The sequence below is a fragment of the Schistocerca piceifrons genome, chromosome 1 (genome assembly GCF_021461385.2).
Source record: "Schistocerca piceifrons isolate TAMUIC-IGC-003096 chromosome 1, iqSchPice1.1, whole genome shotgun sequence".
Classification (NCBI taxonomy): domain Eukaryota; kingdom Metazoa; phylum Arthropoda; class Insecta; order Orthoptera; family Acrididae; genus Schistocerca; species Schistocerca piceifrons.
This window is the reverse complement of record NC_060138.1, coordinates 983,027,027-983,042,281: the sequence shown is the minus strand read 5'-3', so window position 1 is coordinate 983,042,281 and position 15,255 is coordinate 983,027,027. Positions and strand designations below refer to the sequence as shown.

The following is a 15,255-nucleotide window of genomic DNA, read 5'->3' as shown; positions in this document are numbered from 1 at the left end:
TCTAAGAGTCGGGGCGTGGAACGTCAGAAGTATGAACGTGATAGGGAAGCTAGAAAATCTGAAAAGAGAAAGGTTAAGTTTCAGTTTCCTTATAATGGGGTCAGTGAAATGAAATGGGGAGAAGATAAGGATTTCAGGTCTGATGACTGTGGGGTAATATCAACAACAGCAAAAAATGATATAACAGGAGTAGGATTGGAATGTAGGACAGAGAGTGAGTTACTGAGAACAGATAAATGATAGGGTTGTCATCAGAATCTACAGGAAATCAACACCGACAGCGAAAGTTCAGGTATACATGCCAACGTCGTAAGCCAAAGATGAACAAAAATGGTTCAAATGGCTCTGAGCACTATGGGACTTAACACCTGTGGTCATCAGTCCCCTAGAACTTAGAACTACTTAAACCTAACTAACCTAAGGACATCACACACATCCATGCCCGAGGCAGGATTCAAACCTGAGGCCGTAGCGGTCACGTGGTTCCAGACTGAAGCGCCTAGAACCGTACGGCCACACCGGCCTGCAAAGATGAACAGACAGAGAGAGTATACCGCAATCGAGGCTGATAGTTCGTATATATTAGATTATCAAGATTGGTGACTGGGCTGCAATGTTGAAAGTACTAAAAGGAGAAAAGAATCAATGCACTAAGAAGGGGGATACGGAAATACTAAGGAATGAAGAGATACGTTCGAAGTTCTCTGAGGCTACAAGTACCGAGATACGGAATAGTTCAGCAGACAGTTCAGTTGAAGGGAAATGGACGTCTCTGAAAAGGGCAATCACATGAATTGGAAAACTGCAATTCCCATGGATAAGAAATGAAACATTTTAGGTGGTCGACAAAAGAAGGACGTTCAAAAAGGTGCAGAGAAATTCAGGAATACAGAAATAGAAGTCACTTAGGAATGAAAGTAATTTGAAAAATGGGGAAATACAAGGCGAAATGACTGCAAGAAAAATGTGAAGAAAACGAAAAGTAGATGATTGTTGAAAGGACTGACTCATTATACAGATAAGTCAAAACAAAAAATATTCAAATGTGTGTGAAATCTTATGGGACTTAACTGCTAATGCCATCAGTCCCTAAGCTTACACACTACTTAACCTAAATTATCCTAAGGACAAACACACACATCCATGCCCGAGGGAGGACGCGAACCTCCGCCGGGACCAACCGCACAGCCCATGACTGCAGCACCTCAAACCGCTCGGCTAATCACGCGCCGCAAAGTCAAAACAACATTCGGCGAAATCAAAAGCAACGTTGGTAACGTTAAGAGTGCAATGGGAACTCCACTGTTAAGTCAGAGGAGAGAGCGGATCGATGGGAAGACTATACTGAAAGCCTCTTTCAGGGGGAAGACTTGTCTGATGACACGATAGAAGGACACAGAGTCGATATACAAGAGATAGGTGATCCAGTATTATAATCAGAATTTAAAAGAAGTTTAGAAGTTTTAAGATCGAATAAGGCAGAGGGGATGTTTAATATTCCATCAGAATTTCTAAAATCATTTCGGGTGTGTTGCAACAAAACGACTGCTGACGTCAGCGTGTAGACTGTATGAGTCGGGTGATACACTATCTGACTTTCGGAAAAGCATCATACACACTATTTTGAAGATTGCAAGAGCTGACAAGTGCGGGAATTATCGCGCAATCAGCTCAACATCTCATGCATCTAGGTTGCTGACAAGAATAACGTACAAAAGAATGGAAAAAGTGAGGGCGTGTTAGATGACGATCAATTTGGCTTTAGGAAAGTTAAATGTACCAGGGAGGCAGTACTGACGTTATGATTGATAACGGACGTAAGACTGAAGAAAAATCAAGATTTGTCGACTAGGAGAAGGTGTTCGACAATGTAAAGTGATGCAAGATGTTCGAAATTAGTAATTTTTTTCAAAATGCGGGCCACAGCCATAATATATTTCTTTAGACCGTTGTTTATCTGCAGTGTTACATTAACCCTTACACTAACATGATTTCGGCTTCAAAGTGCCATTATAAAGTGTTTTAAGTGTTACACAGTGCCTAATGGCATACTCCCTTCTAATAGTGTATTTTAAATACTAGAGTATGCCGTCTTAGGCACTGTGTAACACTTAAAACACTTTATCATGATCGTGTAAGTGTTAATGTAACACTGCAAATAAACAACAGTCTAATGGCGGTACTGAATTTAAAGAAATGCTCGAGGTTCCGAGAAAATATGGGTAAGGTATGGGCAAAGACGGGTAGTATGCAATACGTACAAGAGTTGAGACGTACAATGAGAGGTGAAGACCAAGAACAAAGTGCTCGGGTTAAAAAAGGTGTACGACAAATATGTTGTCTTTCGCCCCTATTGTTCAACGAAGAACCAATTGTGAGTGTGTGGATGCTATTCTGTCATTCTGCGCAACGGGTTAGTCTGAGAAGTAGCCTTTACCCTGTGGCTCCTGCAAGATGCAATTTCCACCCCCACACTACTACAGAAGTCAGACAGACGCTCCTAACCTTCTAAAGAGAATTGCCTGAAAAACTTCCAGCAATAAATATCTTCTGGAGTCGTCCGCTGTAAGGAAATGACACAAAAATTCACAAAATTTCTTATGTAACTAGTGGGATACTTGGGTACTGTAGTAGTGCTAGTTAGTGAAACATGAATCTATCGAAAATTATTTATTTTCTAAAAATTCTGAGAAAATCACAATGGCACTCTTAGTTATGAACTGAGTAAGTTATTTCCAGGTTCTTTTCGAAATGTGAAGTTACCTCTTATGGATAAGATTCGCTAATGAAATTTCTATACAGAGTTTAAGATTGTTATTGACTTGGTAGAATGGCTGAGAGCGGCGCCTGCTCAACTTGAATAATTATCCGTTAGAATGTTGCTAGGTACGGTCGAGGCTGTCGCGTGAGAAATGCAGTGAAGGGCACTGTTGTGAAGGAAATATGGGACTCGCAAGAGCTGTAGCGCACAATACCGGTCTGCGCCACTCGCTGCTGGCAAATAAGATAACTGTCGTTCTATCTGGATTAACCTTCGCCAATCAAACTCTCCCTACGCCTTGATGAAGTCAAGGACTCCTATTCGCCACTAGTCTAACTATTGGCGTGGTACACCGGTCAGATAACCAGTCCATCGCGATGCCACTCAAAAATTCGCTCGCAGGCGTTTAACTATATCTCTGTCCGTTCACACTGCACAATAAGTGTGGCGGCCAACACAGTGAACGATGCTCAACCACAAGGACTCAATATAGAGTCGCACTGCGATTCGCTCTCGACAGAGCTGGTCTCCCAGTGAAGTACTGAGGAAAGACTTGTTCCTCACTCTTTGAATACACATAGGAGCGTGCACGCTCTCGTTACGTGTTCTCACTCCAAGAGCGACAACGAAACGGCCCCTCTTCACGCCAGACGTGAAGGGGTATATCTTTTGGTCTCTTCCATTACTCCTTCAGCTCAAGGCGTCAGGAATATCGTCTGCCAATCAGTATTGCTCTTCTAAAACGGGAGAATGACGTTTGGTTTAAGGCGACCATTCCGGAAATCTGTAGTATCGGCGTTTGGCGTTTGCTGTCTCTCTGTGAAAATCTCTGAAACTGCATGCTATGTTATAAAGAATGCGTAGGCTGGGCGCTCACACACAATGTAGCGGAATTTGCTTTTAAGCCAAACATGGGGTCGTTCCTCCTTTCACACGGGTAACCGTTGTCTGCTCTGCGGGCGGTCACCGGCCGACGTAGATAGGTTGGGACCGGCCTCCTGGCGTGCGGTTGCTCTCCCGAGCTAAAAGCTCCTGTGACCGTCGTGTCTGGAATGTATGTGTGTACGCCAACCTCGAATATTTCAACCTCGGTGCGCTTACTTTTTATTTGTATATCGTTTACATGAATTCATACAACATTGACTTTATCTTACCGAGTTTCGGTTCGAATGAAGCGTCTTGATGTGTGTAATATGATTGTGAGGGCGGAATATGTAAGCAATGAAGGTCAGGAGACCACGACGTCTTACACAATGACTGAAATAAGAGAAATGTTCAATAGCGGGATTAATACTAAAAATTAAAGGATATCAGTGATAAGATTTGCCGATGACATTGCTAGCCCCAGTAAAAGTGACAAAGAATTATGAGATCTACTACATGGAATGAACATTGTAATGAGTACAGAATATGGACTGAGAGTAAATCGAAGAGAGTGGAAAGTAATGCGAAGGAGAACAGTGAGAAAATTAACATTGGAATTGGCAATCAAGAAGTACAAGAAGTTATGAACTTCCACTACCTAGGTACCAGAATAACGTATGAAGAATGGAGCCCGGATGACATAAACAACAAACTAGCAATGAAAAATGCAAAAAGGGCATGCCTATCTATAGCAAAAAGTGAATTCTTGGCCAAGATAAGTCTACTAGTGTCAAACATAGGACTCAGTTTAAGGAAGAAATTTCTGAGAATGTACGTTTGGAGCACATCATTGTATGGTAGTGAAATGCCGACTGTGGGAAAACCGAAAAAGAAGAAGCATTTGAGATGTTATGCTACGGAACAATGTTAAAAATTAGATGGGCTGATAAGGTAAAGGAGGTGATTCTCTGGAGAATAGGAGAGGAAAAGAGTTAGCGGAGAACACTGACAGGAAGAAGGACAGGATGATAGGACAACTGTTAAGACATTAGTAAATAACTTCTGTGGTACTAAACTGAGCTATAGAGTGTGAAAATTGTAGAAGAAGACAGCAAATAATTGAGGATGCAGGTTGCAAGTGCTACTCTGAGACGAAGAGGTTGGTACAGGAGGGGAATTCGTAGTGGGGTGCATCGAACAATTGTTACACTATGCGGTCCAAGTAAATGTACAGATTTGCCGAACACATCATGATATCTCGGCCACTGATCTTGATGAGACAGTCGGATCTTTTTGTCCTGCCGTCGTATTTATGGCTTCTCTCTCCAGGAAAGACTGATGAATACGTGATGTCCAGCTGACTTACTGTTGCCTTGGAAACCATTGGTCTTCTGAATATATGCACCGTAGGAACGATGTACTGCTTGTATTCCTATTCTTTACCACGTATGCGCCGGATTTTACGTTGCCTTATTGGAGATACGGTGACGTATAAGAGTCGAACAAAAAAGGTTTCCGTTCTAAAGCCGTGCAGTCCAGAATCAGTATGCCTCTCTGAAGCCAAGTCTGCTTGGGCGATGAGGCAATCATCCCACCGATGTACCAGTTTGAAGTAGCCCGTTTGATAAAATACCGTGTCCTGCTGCAACAGCCTGCACCAAATTCTGGTCCAACAGTAATTATCGGCCCTTGGCGGCCTTTATTTAAGTTACCAAATGCTTGATAATCCAATGGGGAGTGGTCTGTAGAGGGATAATCTAGTGTTCCCCACTGAGTTGGCGTAATTTCTGGGTTACGATATTTAGGATATGGGGACTTGCGTTACATGAACTTGGAGCGCCAGTCCACAACCTTGGTTATTTACAGACAAGCTGCTCCATATACATTCTTCATTCGGCGATGAATGTAGCCTAGAAAACAGAACCAGCACTTTGCTCCTGTTTGGACGCATTTGGCAATAACGTCTCCACAATTCACGTTTTCGCATTCAGCGAACGCACTTCGGAAAGACACGAATTTTACACTGATCCATTGAATAAGTATCGTTGCTTATATACCTGTGTCCGTGTCACGCTACGTTGCATGTACAAAGCAGCAACGCTCTCAAAAAATGGTTCAAATGGCTCTGAGCACTATGGGACTTAACTATTAAGGTCATCAGTCCCCTAGAACTTAGAACTACTTAAATCTAACTAACCTAAGGACATCACACGCATCCCTGCCCCAGGCAGGATTTGAACCTGTGACCGTAGCAATCGTGCGGTTCCAGACTGTAGCGTCTAGAGCCGCTCGGCCACCCCGGCCGGCAGCAACGCTCTCAATTGGAAGTCTTTTGATCTCCACCCAACAATGTCACGTCGTAACCACAATCAAGTCCAAAGCCGAAAGCAGGGTCGTTGGTGAAATAAAACACGTGTTACTGAAGAACCGGTGTAACAGACACTAAGGTCGATCCTGAACGGAGGGCGCTGCTATTGATACAAACGTAAAACATTCTAGAAAATGTAAGGCTTACTAACGTAATAAGCTTCAGGAACCTTCAAGATATTACAATGATTTTATGGTGATAGGGTTCGAAGTGGCGACCCGTAGCATACCAACCAGTGACGTAACAACTATTTCAGAAGAGATCCAGCACAGATCAGGTGAAGGATATTCATGTTCCATTCGCAGATATGGAGTATAAAACGGGTATTCTTATGTGTAACCTTTTATTGATGACTACCAGATTATTAGCGGGTAGGAACTTCTAAATCCTAAAAATGAATCCTGAAAACATTTGACCAGATTTCAGGCGCAGTGAGGTCTAATATTTAGGAATGACTGCCATTTTGCGAATAGGAGTTTAACATAGATTCGATTAGTAAAACTGGTGTGTTATCATTGGCACTACCCACTTCTTTTTACACTCTATGTTACCTGTTAGTCTACACAGTCGAACAGTACTACAGTGCGGATGCCTTGTAAGGAATCTCATTGGACAACGTATTTTTCTAAACGTCCAGTGTTTTATCTACTACTATCCGTCTAGCAAACGTATCATTAAGACTTACTTCCAGGTGGTTTCTTTATAATTTGGGAAGTGCAGGACTAGATGTGCTATGTATAAAGAGCCAAAACTACGTGAAATATTGACGAATCCTAACCCGACATTCGTAAAGCACCGAAACAGCTACGGCGCAGTATGAAAACGTTGTCACAGAGGTAGTCACAGATATTTCCTAACAAAGCTTAGTGTATTCTGCCTGCCGAGAAACCGTCACTGAGTAGTAACTCTGGCTAAGTACTTATTAGAAATCACCAGTGAGTTATTTTGTCAAATGCTTAAAACGAGAAAAAACTCATGGTTACTTTTTAACAAAAAGAATGATAGAAGAGATAGAGAAGATCCAACTAAGAGAAGCGCATTTCATCATAGGTTTGTTTAGAGGGCGTGAGAGCGTTACCGAGATGCCTGAACAAACTCCAGTGGCAGAGGCTACAAAAGAATCATTGTGCATCGCAAAGAGGTTTACTATTGAAATTTCGCGTGAGCACTTTCCAGGAAGAGTCCGACAACATATTACTTTCTCTCACATTCATCTCACGAAATGGCCACAATGAGAAAATTCGAGAAAGTGGAGTTAATACAGAGAATTACCGAAGTCAATCTTCCCGCAAGACTTTCACGAGAGGACTCTCCGTCACACACTTTTAAATGGCTTGCGGAGCAAGATGAAGATGTAGATGTATTCAGAGACTGTGATTCATGTAATTACAATCGGAATATAACATATCGTACATAACAGTTATTTGATTTTAAAGGAGATCGTTAAGTCAAACTTGTAAATAAATGTTAAAATTACGCATTGCAACATCGATTACCGTTTGACTTTCTACTTCTTTTTAAACCCTTCATGTAATTGTCAAAAGGATTGAGGGATATCTTGTGTCCTCTTACAATAAATATCAAATTTAAAATAGTACATTCACTCCCATTCGGCCTTCCAACATAAATTACTTTCGGTGCCATAGAAAACTTAGGACAATTTTACTAAAGTACTTTGTAGGCGACAGTTCACAATTCTGTGAGAAGTAATGAAAGAAAAATTTGCATGCAGGTCTAAAAACAAATATTTACTACTCGTAGCTTAAATGCCGGTTTATGTCATCATTCAACCGTCTAAATTGGTGCTCTGCAAGTTACCGTTCGGTTAGTAGCATAATGTACACAGCCTACATGAAATACGTGTGCGAAATCCTTTCTCATTAAAGAATTGAATTTTCCGGGAACCACTCCTTGTACTCCTCTGTAGAAGTTTCAATTTGCTCCCATTCTGCCTTCCTGGGAACACTAATGTTATATCTCTGTAGAAGTTTCAATTTGCTCCCATTCTGCCCTCCTGGGAACACTAATGTTATATTTTTTGACTCTTCTCGTAAGAGATGTTCGTGGAATTTTCTCATAATGCCTACACGTTTTCTATTAACCTCCACAGTGGAGCTCTCGCGCTGACTAAATAAACCCTGTGGTCGAACCTCCTCTCTTGTTAATCCCGCTTGATTAAAGAAAGTAGAGAGGTGAAGAACACTGAGATACGAGCGGACCGGTATTTTGTAGCCTTTCTCGTTGGAAAATTTGTTACCCTTTCTACGAACCCTTTTTCAGGAAATTAAAGTTAGGCCTTAGTTCCTCACACAACAATATTTATGAGATTCTTCCATGCGAAATTAATTCACCTGTGGTTTACTGGGGCAATATCAAATCTTTTCTGTGGTTTTCACTCATTGTATAGCTTTTGCTTGTACAGTAGAGGAAACATTAGTCTGTATATTTATTTCATGAATAATGATTTGCGTTTTATTGCAACTACACTTTCTTGTGCAGCTTTCGATTTGTACACTGCAGTTTGTCTGTTATGGTGGTATGAACAGCAATAAACATTAACCACACCAACTTTCAGCTCGCTCCTAGTAGATCGTCAGTTTGCATCATACGAATACGTACTGAAGCAAAGATACCGTCTCAGGAAACTCTTTGGGCACTATAAACATGTGCATCTTTGTTAGGTTGATCAGATAATGTAACGATTTCTTTCAGTGGAGCAGAAACGTAGCTCTAGCTGTGGTGTGAAGGTTACACTTCCCGAGTGACCGCAAGAGAGGTTAAAACCTATTGCAGATGAGCTGCGCTGCAAGATGTGCATAATGAATTTTCTTTTACTTGTATACTTCTTTCGCGAATAGTTTTTCGTCATTCGTATTACCTGCATTATTCTCTAAAACCGAGGTACGAATTCCGGACTATTACAGTCACAGAATTTAGATTGTTTAATTTTCGTGACCCTTTAGTATATAACCACCTTACGATATTTCTACACATATTCTGTCCATCTGCACTTTCTTGTTTCCCGTTTAAGCTCTTTATAGTCTCCTATACCAATTCTCAACGTGTTTATCAGTGTCTTCTTATGGCTGTAATCATTTTAAGAGTTCAAGAGCCGCATTTCGCTAACAGTTCGCCAAGCATTATGTGCCTATAGTACGTGTATTGTAGCACCACCATAGTTTCCTAACGGTACTGAATAAAGTAACGACTAGTGCAAGAGGCCAGGGGAGCAGGTCAGGTCAGAGCCGACCAAATACAGTTACATCAGGTACACCATGAACTGCCGTTACGACCCTGTGTCATGTCCCAAACGTGAGTGTTGCTTGTGATTTGGCGACACAGTCGGGAAGAAGTGAAATGGTCCATGGGCATAAGTAAGGGGGAATTCCCGTACTACAAAAGGTTAGGATTGGAATAAGTATTCAAACGTCAAACACTGAGTGTTTTACTACTTTTGCTTTTATTCTGAAAGCAATATCATCTGTTGATATACTTGATCTAAATGAATTATTGTATGCACGAATAAGCCAAGGCTATACACAAAGACAATGACTAACTAGCACGATTCCGTCCACTTAAAAATGTAACTGTTAATACTAACTGAGCCGTGACACGCAGAAGTCCACAGCTAAACGACTAGAGAAACATCAGCTGCACTGCTACTACCGTAAATAATTCTAGATAGCCCTGCCTCGCTACTCTCTTTGGTTTCCTCCGATAATACAAGTACCAATTCCCTAATCTGGCTGCAAAGGCCCTCTAGGAGCGTCCTGCTTCAGAGTTTTACTGTTTTCCCTTCGCCCCTACCAGACCATCACATGGCGTGTTGTTGGGGGCCCTCTGTGTAGCCCAGAGCCGGAATGCGGTCCCCAAAGTATTCCTCCAGGACATCACTCTCCTGCTTAGATGGGGTCGAGCTCCGCCTTGCATAACCTCTTGTCGAAATCAGAGTTATTTTGGATAATGGGAACGAAATCATCTTCCAAACCCTTCACGTGTCTTTGGTAGTCACCGCGCCATCATGGATCGCACTGATTATACCATGACTGGACATTGGACATCACACAGTCAGCCACTGAGGGTGAAGAGATATCTCGATCTCTAAATGCGGATTCTCAGTCCCCCAAATGCGCTAATTTTGCTTGTTGACGAACACATCCAAATGATGGTGGGCCTCGTCGCTAAACCAAACCACACAGCGCGTGTTAATTCCCATCATGCCCCATGGTCAACTGCACAGATCGAATGCCCTAACGCAATCCATTCAGAAACTATGACGATTTTATTACATGTAATTCAGTAACTGTCATCCTGTATATTTCAAACATCTCCTTCTCCTTCCCTCTCTTTCCAACTCCCCCCCCCCCCTCTTCCTTACTCGCTACGGTCGCAGGTTCGAATCCTGCCTCGGGCATGGATGTGTGTGATGTCCTTAGGTTAGTTAGGTTTAAGTAGTTCTAAGTTCTAGGGTACTGATGACCTCAGAAGTTAAGTCCCATAGTGCCCAGAGACATTTGAACCATTTTTCTTCCTTAACCATGTGCCGACTACTCTTCTTCATCTTCCAACTGTCTCCTACACCTCCTCCTCCTCCCTCTCACCCCGTCCATATCCTCCTCCCCATTTCTCTTTGGGTATCTCCTTCTTCTCCATCTATCTTCTCAGCCATGCCCACTAGCACATATAGCCCCTGGAATACATTTCTGTACTACCTGCACAAAACACTTATCACGCAGGATGGCCTAGATACCATGGGTTACCATCTCTTCTCAACCCTATCCACATCCCTATGGGGGCTATGTGGTTCTTACCCAAATAGTTTTTCCTTCCAGATAATATGTATTATGTATGTCAAATTTGATTGAAATTGATGCAGCACACACGTACACACACGCAACCACGCACCCACCCACCCACCCACCCACCCACACATACACACACACATCACACACACACACCACACATACACGAACACACATCCATGTTTGTAATTGTGTACGATTACTGTACTAGGTGTCAAGGTCATTTGATAAACTGTGGGCTAGTTCTTGGTTTGTGGTTTCTCATGTGTGCAATCAGATTTATTACATTGCTCACATTATGCGACAAAACTAATTTGTAGTGTGTGTGCCTACACTAGCCCCAGTCACTTCCCATTCTCACCATCATCCTACACCACATGATGATATTTTATATTTTATTTTGGTCGGTCCTTGCATTAGTGTCATGTGAAGTTAGTGTATACAAAACACAGAATGTACTTCCAACATGGTAAAAACTTTCTAAAGGTACATCTGGAAAGAAAGCAACTGATGATTCTATATAATCATTTTGAAAGGTATTGCTTTCTAAATTCATCATCATGCGTGTGGTATAAAAAAGGTGCATCAATATGTATGTGAACGCCTATAAAAGCCTGAAGTAGTCATTCTAAAACTAACACGACACGTCAGGGCTTTAACTGCAGCACACGAAATAGACGGAACAGGAAGCCAGGCCTTGTTAACTCTCAAGCAGGACATCAGGTCGAGCTTTCATAGTCAAACTGAGCTATGCTTGCTATCACCATTGCAGGATAATCCTACTGATACAATGAGAGATGGCACCGTAATGAATAAATCGCCGCTGATGTTAACATTCTTAACTGCTGCTGCAATCGTTCACTTTACTTTCAGAAGAAAGATGGCACCGTAATGAATAAATCGCCGCTGATGTTAACATTCTTAACTGCTGCTGCAATCGTTCACTTTACTTTCAGAAGAAAATATAGACAACTCAAAAATTTATCTTCTTTTACTTTGCTATTTTCCGTAATCATTGCCCAGAGCGAATGGATCAACGATGAGCTTGAACGGGTGCCATGGGACGTCCTCCTCAAACAAATACAACGACAATAATGAACAAAATCAGATAAAAAAGTGGTAAAGTGCCAGACTACCATTCCAAATTTTCCGGGGGTCGATCCTCCATGAGTTCTAGGATTTGTGTCCGTCATTTATCACTTATTTCATCTCTGATAAACTTTGTTGAAGTTAAAAATGCCGAGTTACATTGTGGTTCGGAGTAAGTCGCTATAATAGACTGGTTAAGTCAGTACAAAGGTCGGAGGAAGGCAGCAGCATACCACCTCCAAACAGGGTCACGTCTAGTAAAGCACTTTGATGTTCAAAAAAATCTTTGGATTGATGACTGCTTTACTTGCAGGTAAACACTTGTACGCCTTAAAGTCCAGGATAAGTGCATTTGAACGATCTCGCAGCATAGCAGCGAGCATAATTTCATGTCTTGCACCATTTTGCTGAATGATGTGTTAGACACACTCGCATGCGCGCCTCTTTATTTACTTTTGTGTATGCCTCTAACTTATTTCTATATCCTTGTTTGATGCCAAAATACGTTGTGTCTAGCTACTTTGCTATATACTCCATAGCTGTAGTGTGCATTTAATTAATAGAACATTTTTGACGAGTATGCCTAGTTAATGTAACGAAGTTAACCTTAATTGAAGTGATGGATGCTTACAGAATCTAACTAGGCGGTCAGTCCACGACAAGAATGCGTCGTACTGAATAAAATTAATTACATTAGAGTTTAGTTCTCATCAGTTCAATACCTGACTGCAGAAGTAGTCCTTATAATATGTGGAAAATCGATACGACAGCCATGAGCAATAAAAATAAAATGTGAAAAAGCTAACATTCGAGGAAGGATGTGAAAGTAAAGGTCAATTTTTTTTCTACCCTGGTATTGCAGCTGGAACATTGAAATTTCACGATGATATAGTTTGAAGTTTGCTCTACGGAGGGTACTTTGTTTTCATGTGCAACTACGAAACGAACATGGTGAGCATATTACTGTTGTCAACTTGTGATGAGTAGCGAAGTGTAACTCGATAACTGTGGGTCAGAGGGCATAAGTTGGTTGAAATTCACAGGGACATGCGTTTCGCGTGCGGGAACGACTGTATAGGCTGCGGCATTGTCTCCAGGTGCTGTGCATTCTTCCAAGCGAGCAGTGTGTACTTTAATGATTCGCTATTCTCTGGGCGGCCGGCAACAGCTGCAACCACGCAGAATGTCGGAGCCAGCAATTTTGAACGACCGGCGTGTGCAACTGTGAACCTTATCGCAGCAATTCAACATTTCCTGTGTTGCGGTCTACGATATTGTTTGAGACACGTTGAAATTTCGTAAAGTTAGTGCTCGCTGGGTGCCTAAGAACCTGACAGGCAACAAGGGCCAGCGAATGATGACAAGTCTGGGTAAGCTTGAATAAATTAACGCGTTACGTCGCAGAAGGGCATGACTTTTTCTAAGGAATCGTCACTGGTGATAAGCTGTGGGTATAGCACTATATGCCGCAAACAGAGCAGACATCTATAGAGTGGAAACTTGCCGATTTTCCAGTACGAAAAAAATTCAGAGTGACTCAGTCTGCCAAATGTGTGCTTGTGACAGTCGGGACCTTGCACCGTTGGACTTTCATCTGTTTAGTCCCATGAAAGAAATTCCTGGCCGGCGAGTGCTTTGAGACACATGTGCGAAAGTGAAATCAGCAGTCCACAGATGGTTATTCTCGAATTAAACGGACTTCTAGGAACAGAGCTTATTGAAACTGGTACCACGACGGGAGAAATGTGTTGATAACCTTGGTGACTATCTAGAAAAGTAGGTAAAAGGTGTAAGTTCAGTTGTGATTTTTTTTGTTTTGTTACCTATTAAACTCTTTGGCTATAAACTTATTAGACATGACATTCCGATTCTTCCTCGTATAATCTATAATTTGGCAGGATTAATTTTTATACCCGTTTATGCATTACAGTTATCGTAGAATAGAGAAAGTTTGAAAGGTCTGTCGATTAATACTCTGTCAGCCATATTCGGTGTCAGTGAAACCTAATTTTTCGGCAAGAACACTTTTAACATGGCTTCCATCAGCAAAAATGGACTTTGTGCCAATTCTTTGCTGTCAGAAAACTTAATGTCGCAGAGTATACTTAAATCGGGAAGCAATGTCGACACGACAGCCGGGCTTACCTTGTAGCCGCGCAGGTTGTCGACGACGCAGGCTAGCAGAGCGTCCCTGCCGACCGTCACCGTCACATTGGGAATGGGCTCCGCGAACCTCGGCAGCTGGGCCTCTGAAACACACCAACCAAACGTCTCCTCAGTGGCGTGCACATCCATTTCCAGCTCGGACACTGGGGCTGTTTCAAACAAGCATTATCTCTTTTTTGAAATTTTCAGTTACTCAAAATAACACAATGTACTTTTAATTAATTTTTAAACAAATGATAGCTGCATTGTTGAGTCGCGTGGGCCCACAAGGAATATTCTGATGCAAGAAAAAAGAGAAAAAAAGCACACACATTAAGTAACCAGGTGGTTATAATTAAAATGTCGCTTTCACGGGGGTCCCGTGTAGGCTGTCAATGTATGGCAGCGAAACTTGGTACATATGCTACTGCGTGGAAAAAATTAGTCCCAATTTTGGTCATCAGGTGCAGATCTGCCGCTGTAGAGCATCTCTTCGACGTCTCAGGTTCTCATATTGAACAAATTGTTTATGCGGTTAGTAATAATAGAAATCAACATTATGCCTTTTTTAATTGTTTGTCCTTTTCCGACCACGTCCCATTCATAATCCACTACATACGTCTCTCTTGCACTCACAGCGCCAGATATGAAACTGGTGACTAAATTTAGGATTAGTTTTTTCTAGCGTAAATCGGTTCTGCCATAGCCCATTAGCGTATCTAGCCAGTTTCGATAATTGCAGTCTACTCTGGGTAACTGAGTAGGCGCTGTTTAGTTACAACAACCCGGTATTTTTTGACGGTATTGTATGCGTGTTATTTCTCCATCACATTGCATTCTGTGTCAAGTTTAGACACGTCAGAATCATTGCTTATCCAGTTTATTTTTACTGGCTTTCTCTTATTCCTACATCTAAAACCAACAACAAAGCTCTACCCTAATGAAACCTTATCTACATCAGAAACGTGATAGTTAAAACTTGTGTATTCAGATACTGAATGACGGATAGGTCAGGACCACATTCCGGTGTTGATACCTCCCGAGTCACTATGAAGTATTCAGTTGTATCGGATACATTCTCTGTAATAATTTTAGTTGTGAGCTTCACATGAAAACATCAGAAACAGTTTCTCATCAGGCATATTACACAAGGATCTCTTTCTCTGATTATCCTGGCATCTAGAAGTAACAGAACTAATTACATTACAAATATAAAGTTGTAACCA

General features: G+C 41.7%; 1 protein-coding gene across 1 annotated transcript in view; it reads right to left on the bottom strand.

Annotated features, from left to right (window-relative positions):
* LOC124776951 (neurotrimin-like) overlaps positions 1–15,255 on the bottom strand; it is a 1,187,890-nt gene that overhangs the window by 535,582 nt on the left and 637,053 nt on the right. Inside the window, exon 4 of the mRNA XM_047252183.1 lies at positions 14,030–14,133. Within this exon, the coding sequence (XP_047108139.1) occupies positions 14,030–14,133 (104 nt within the window). The remainder of the gene's footprint in view (positions 1–14,029; positions 14,134–15,255) is intronic.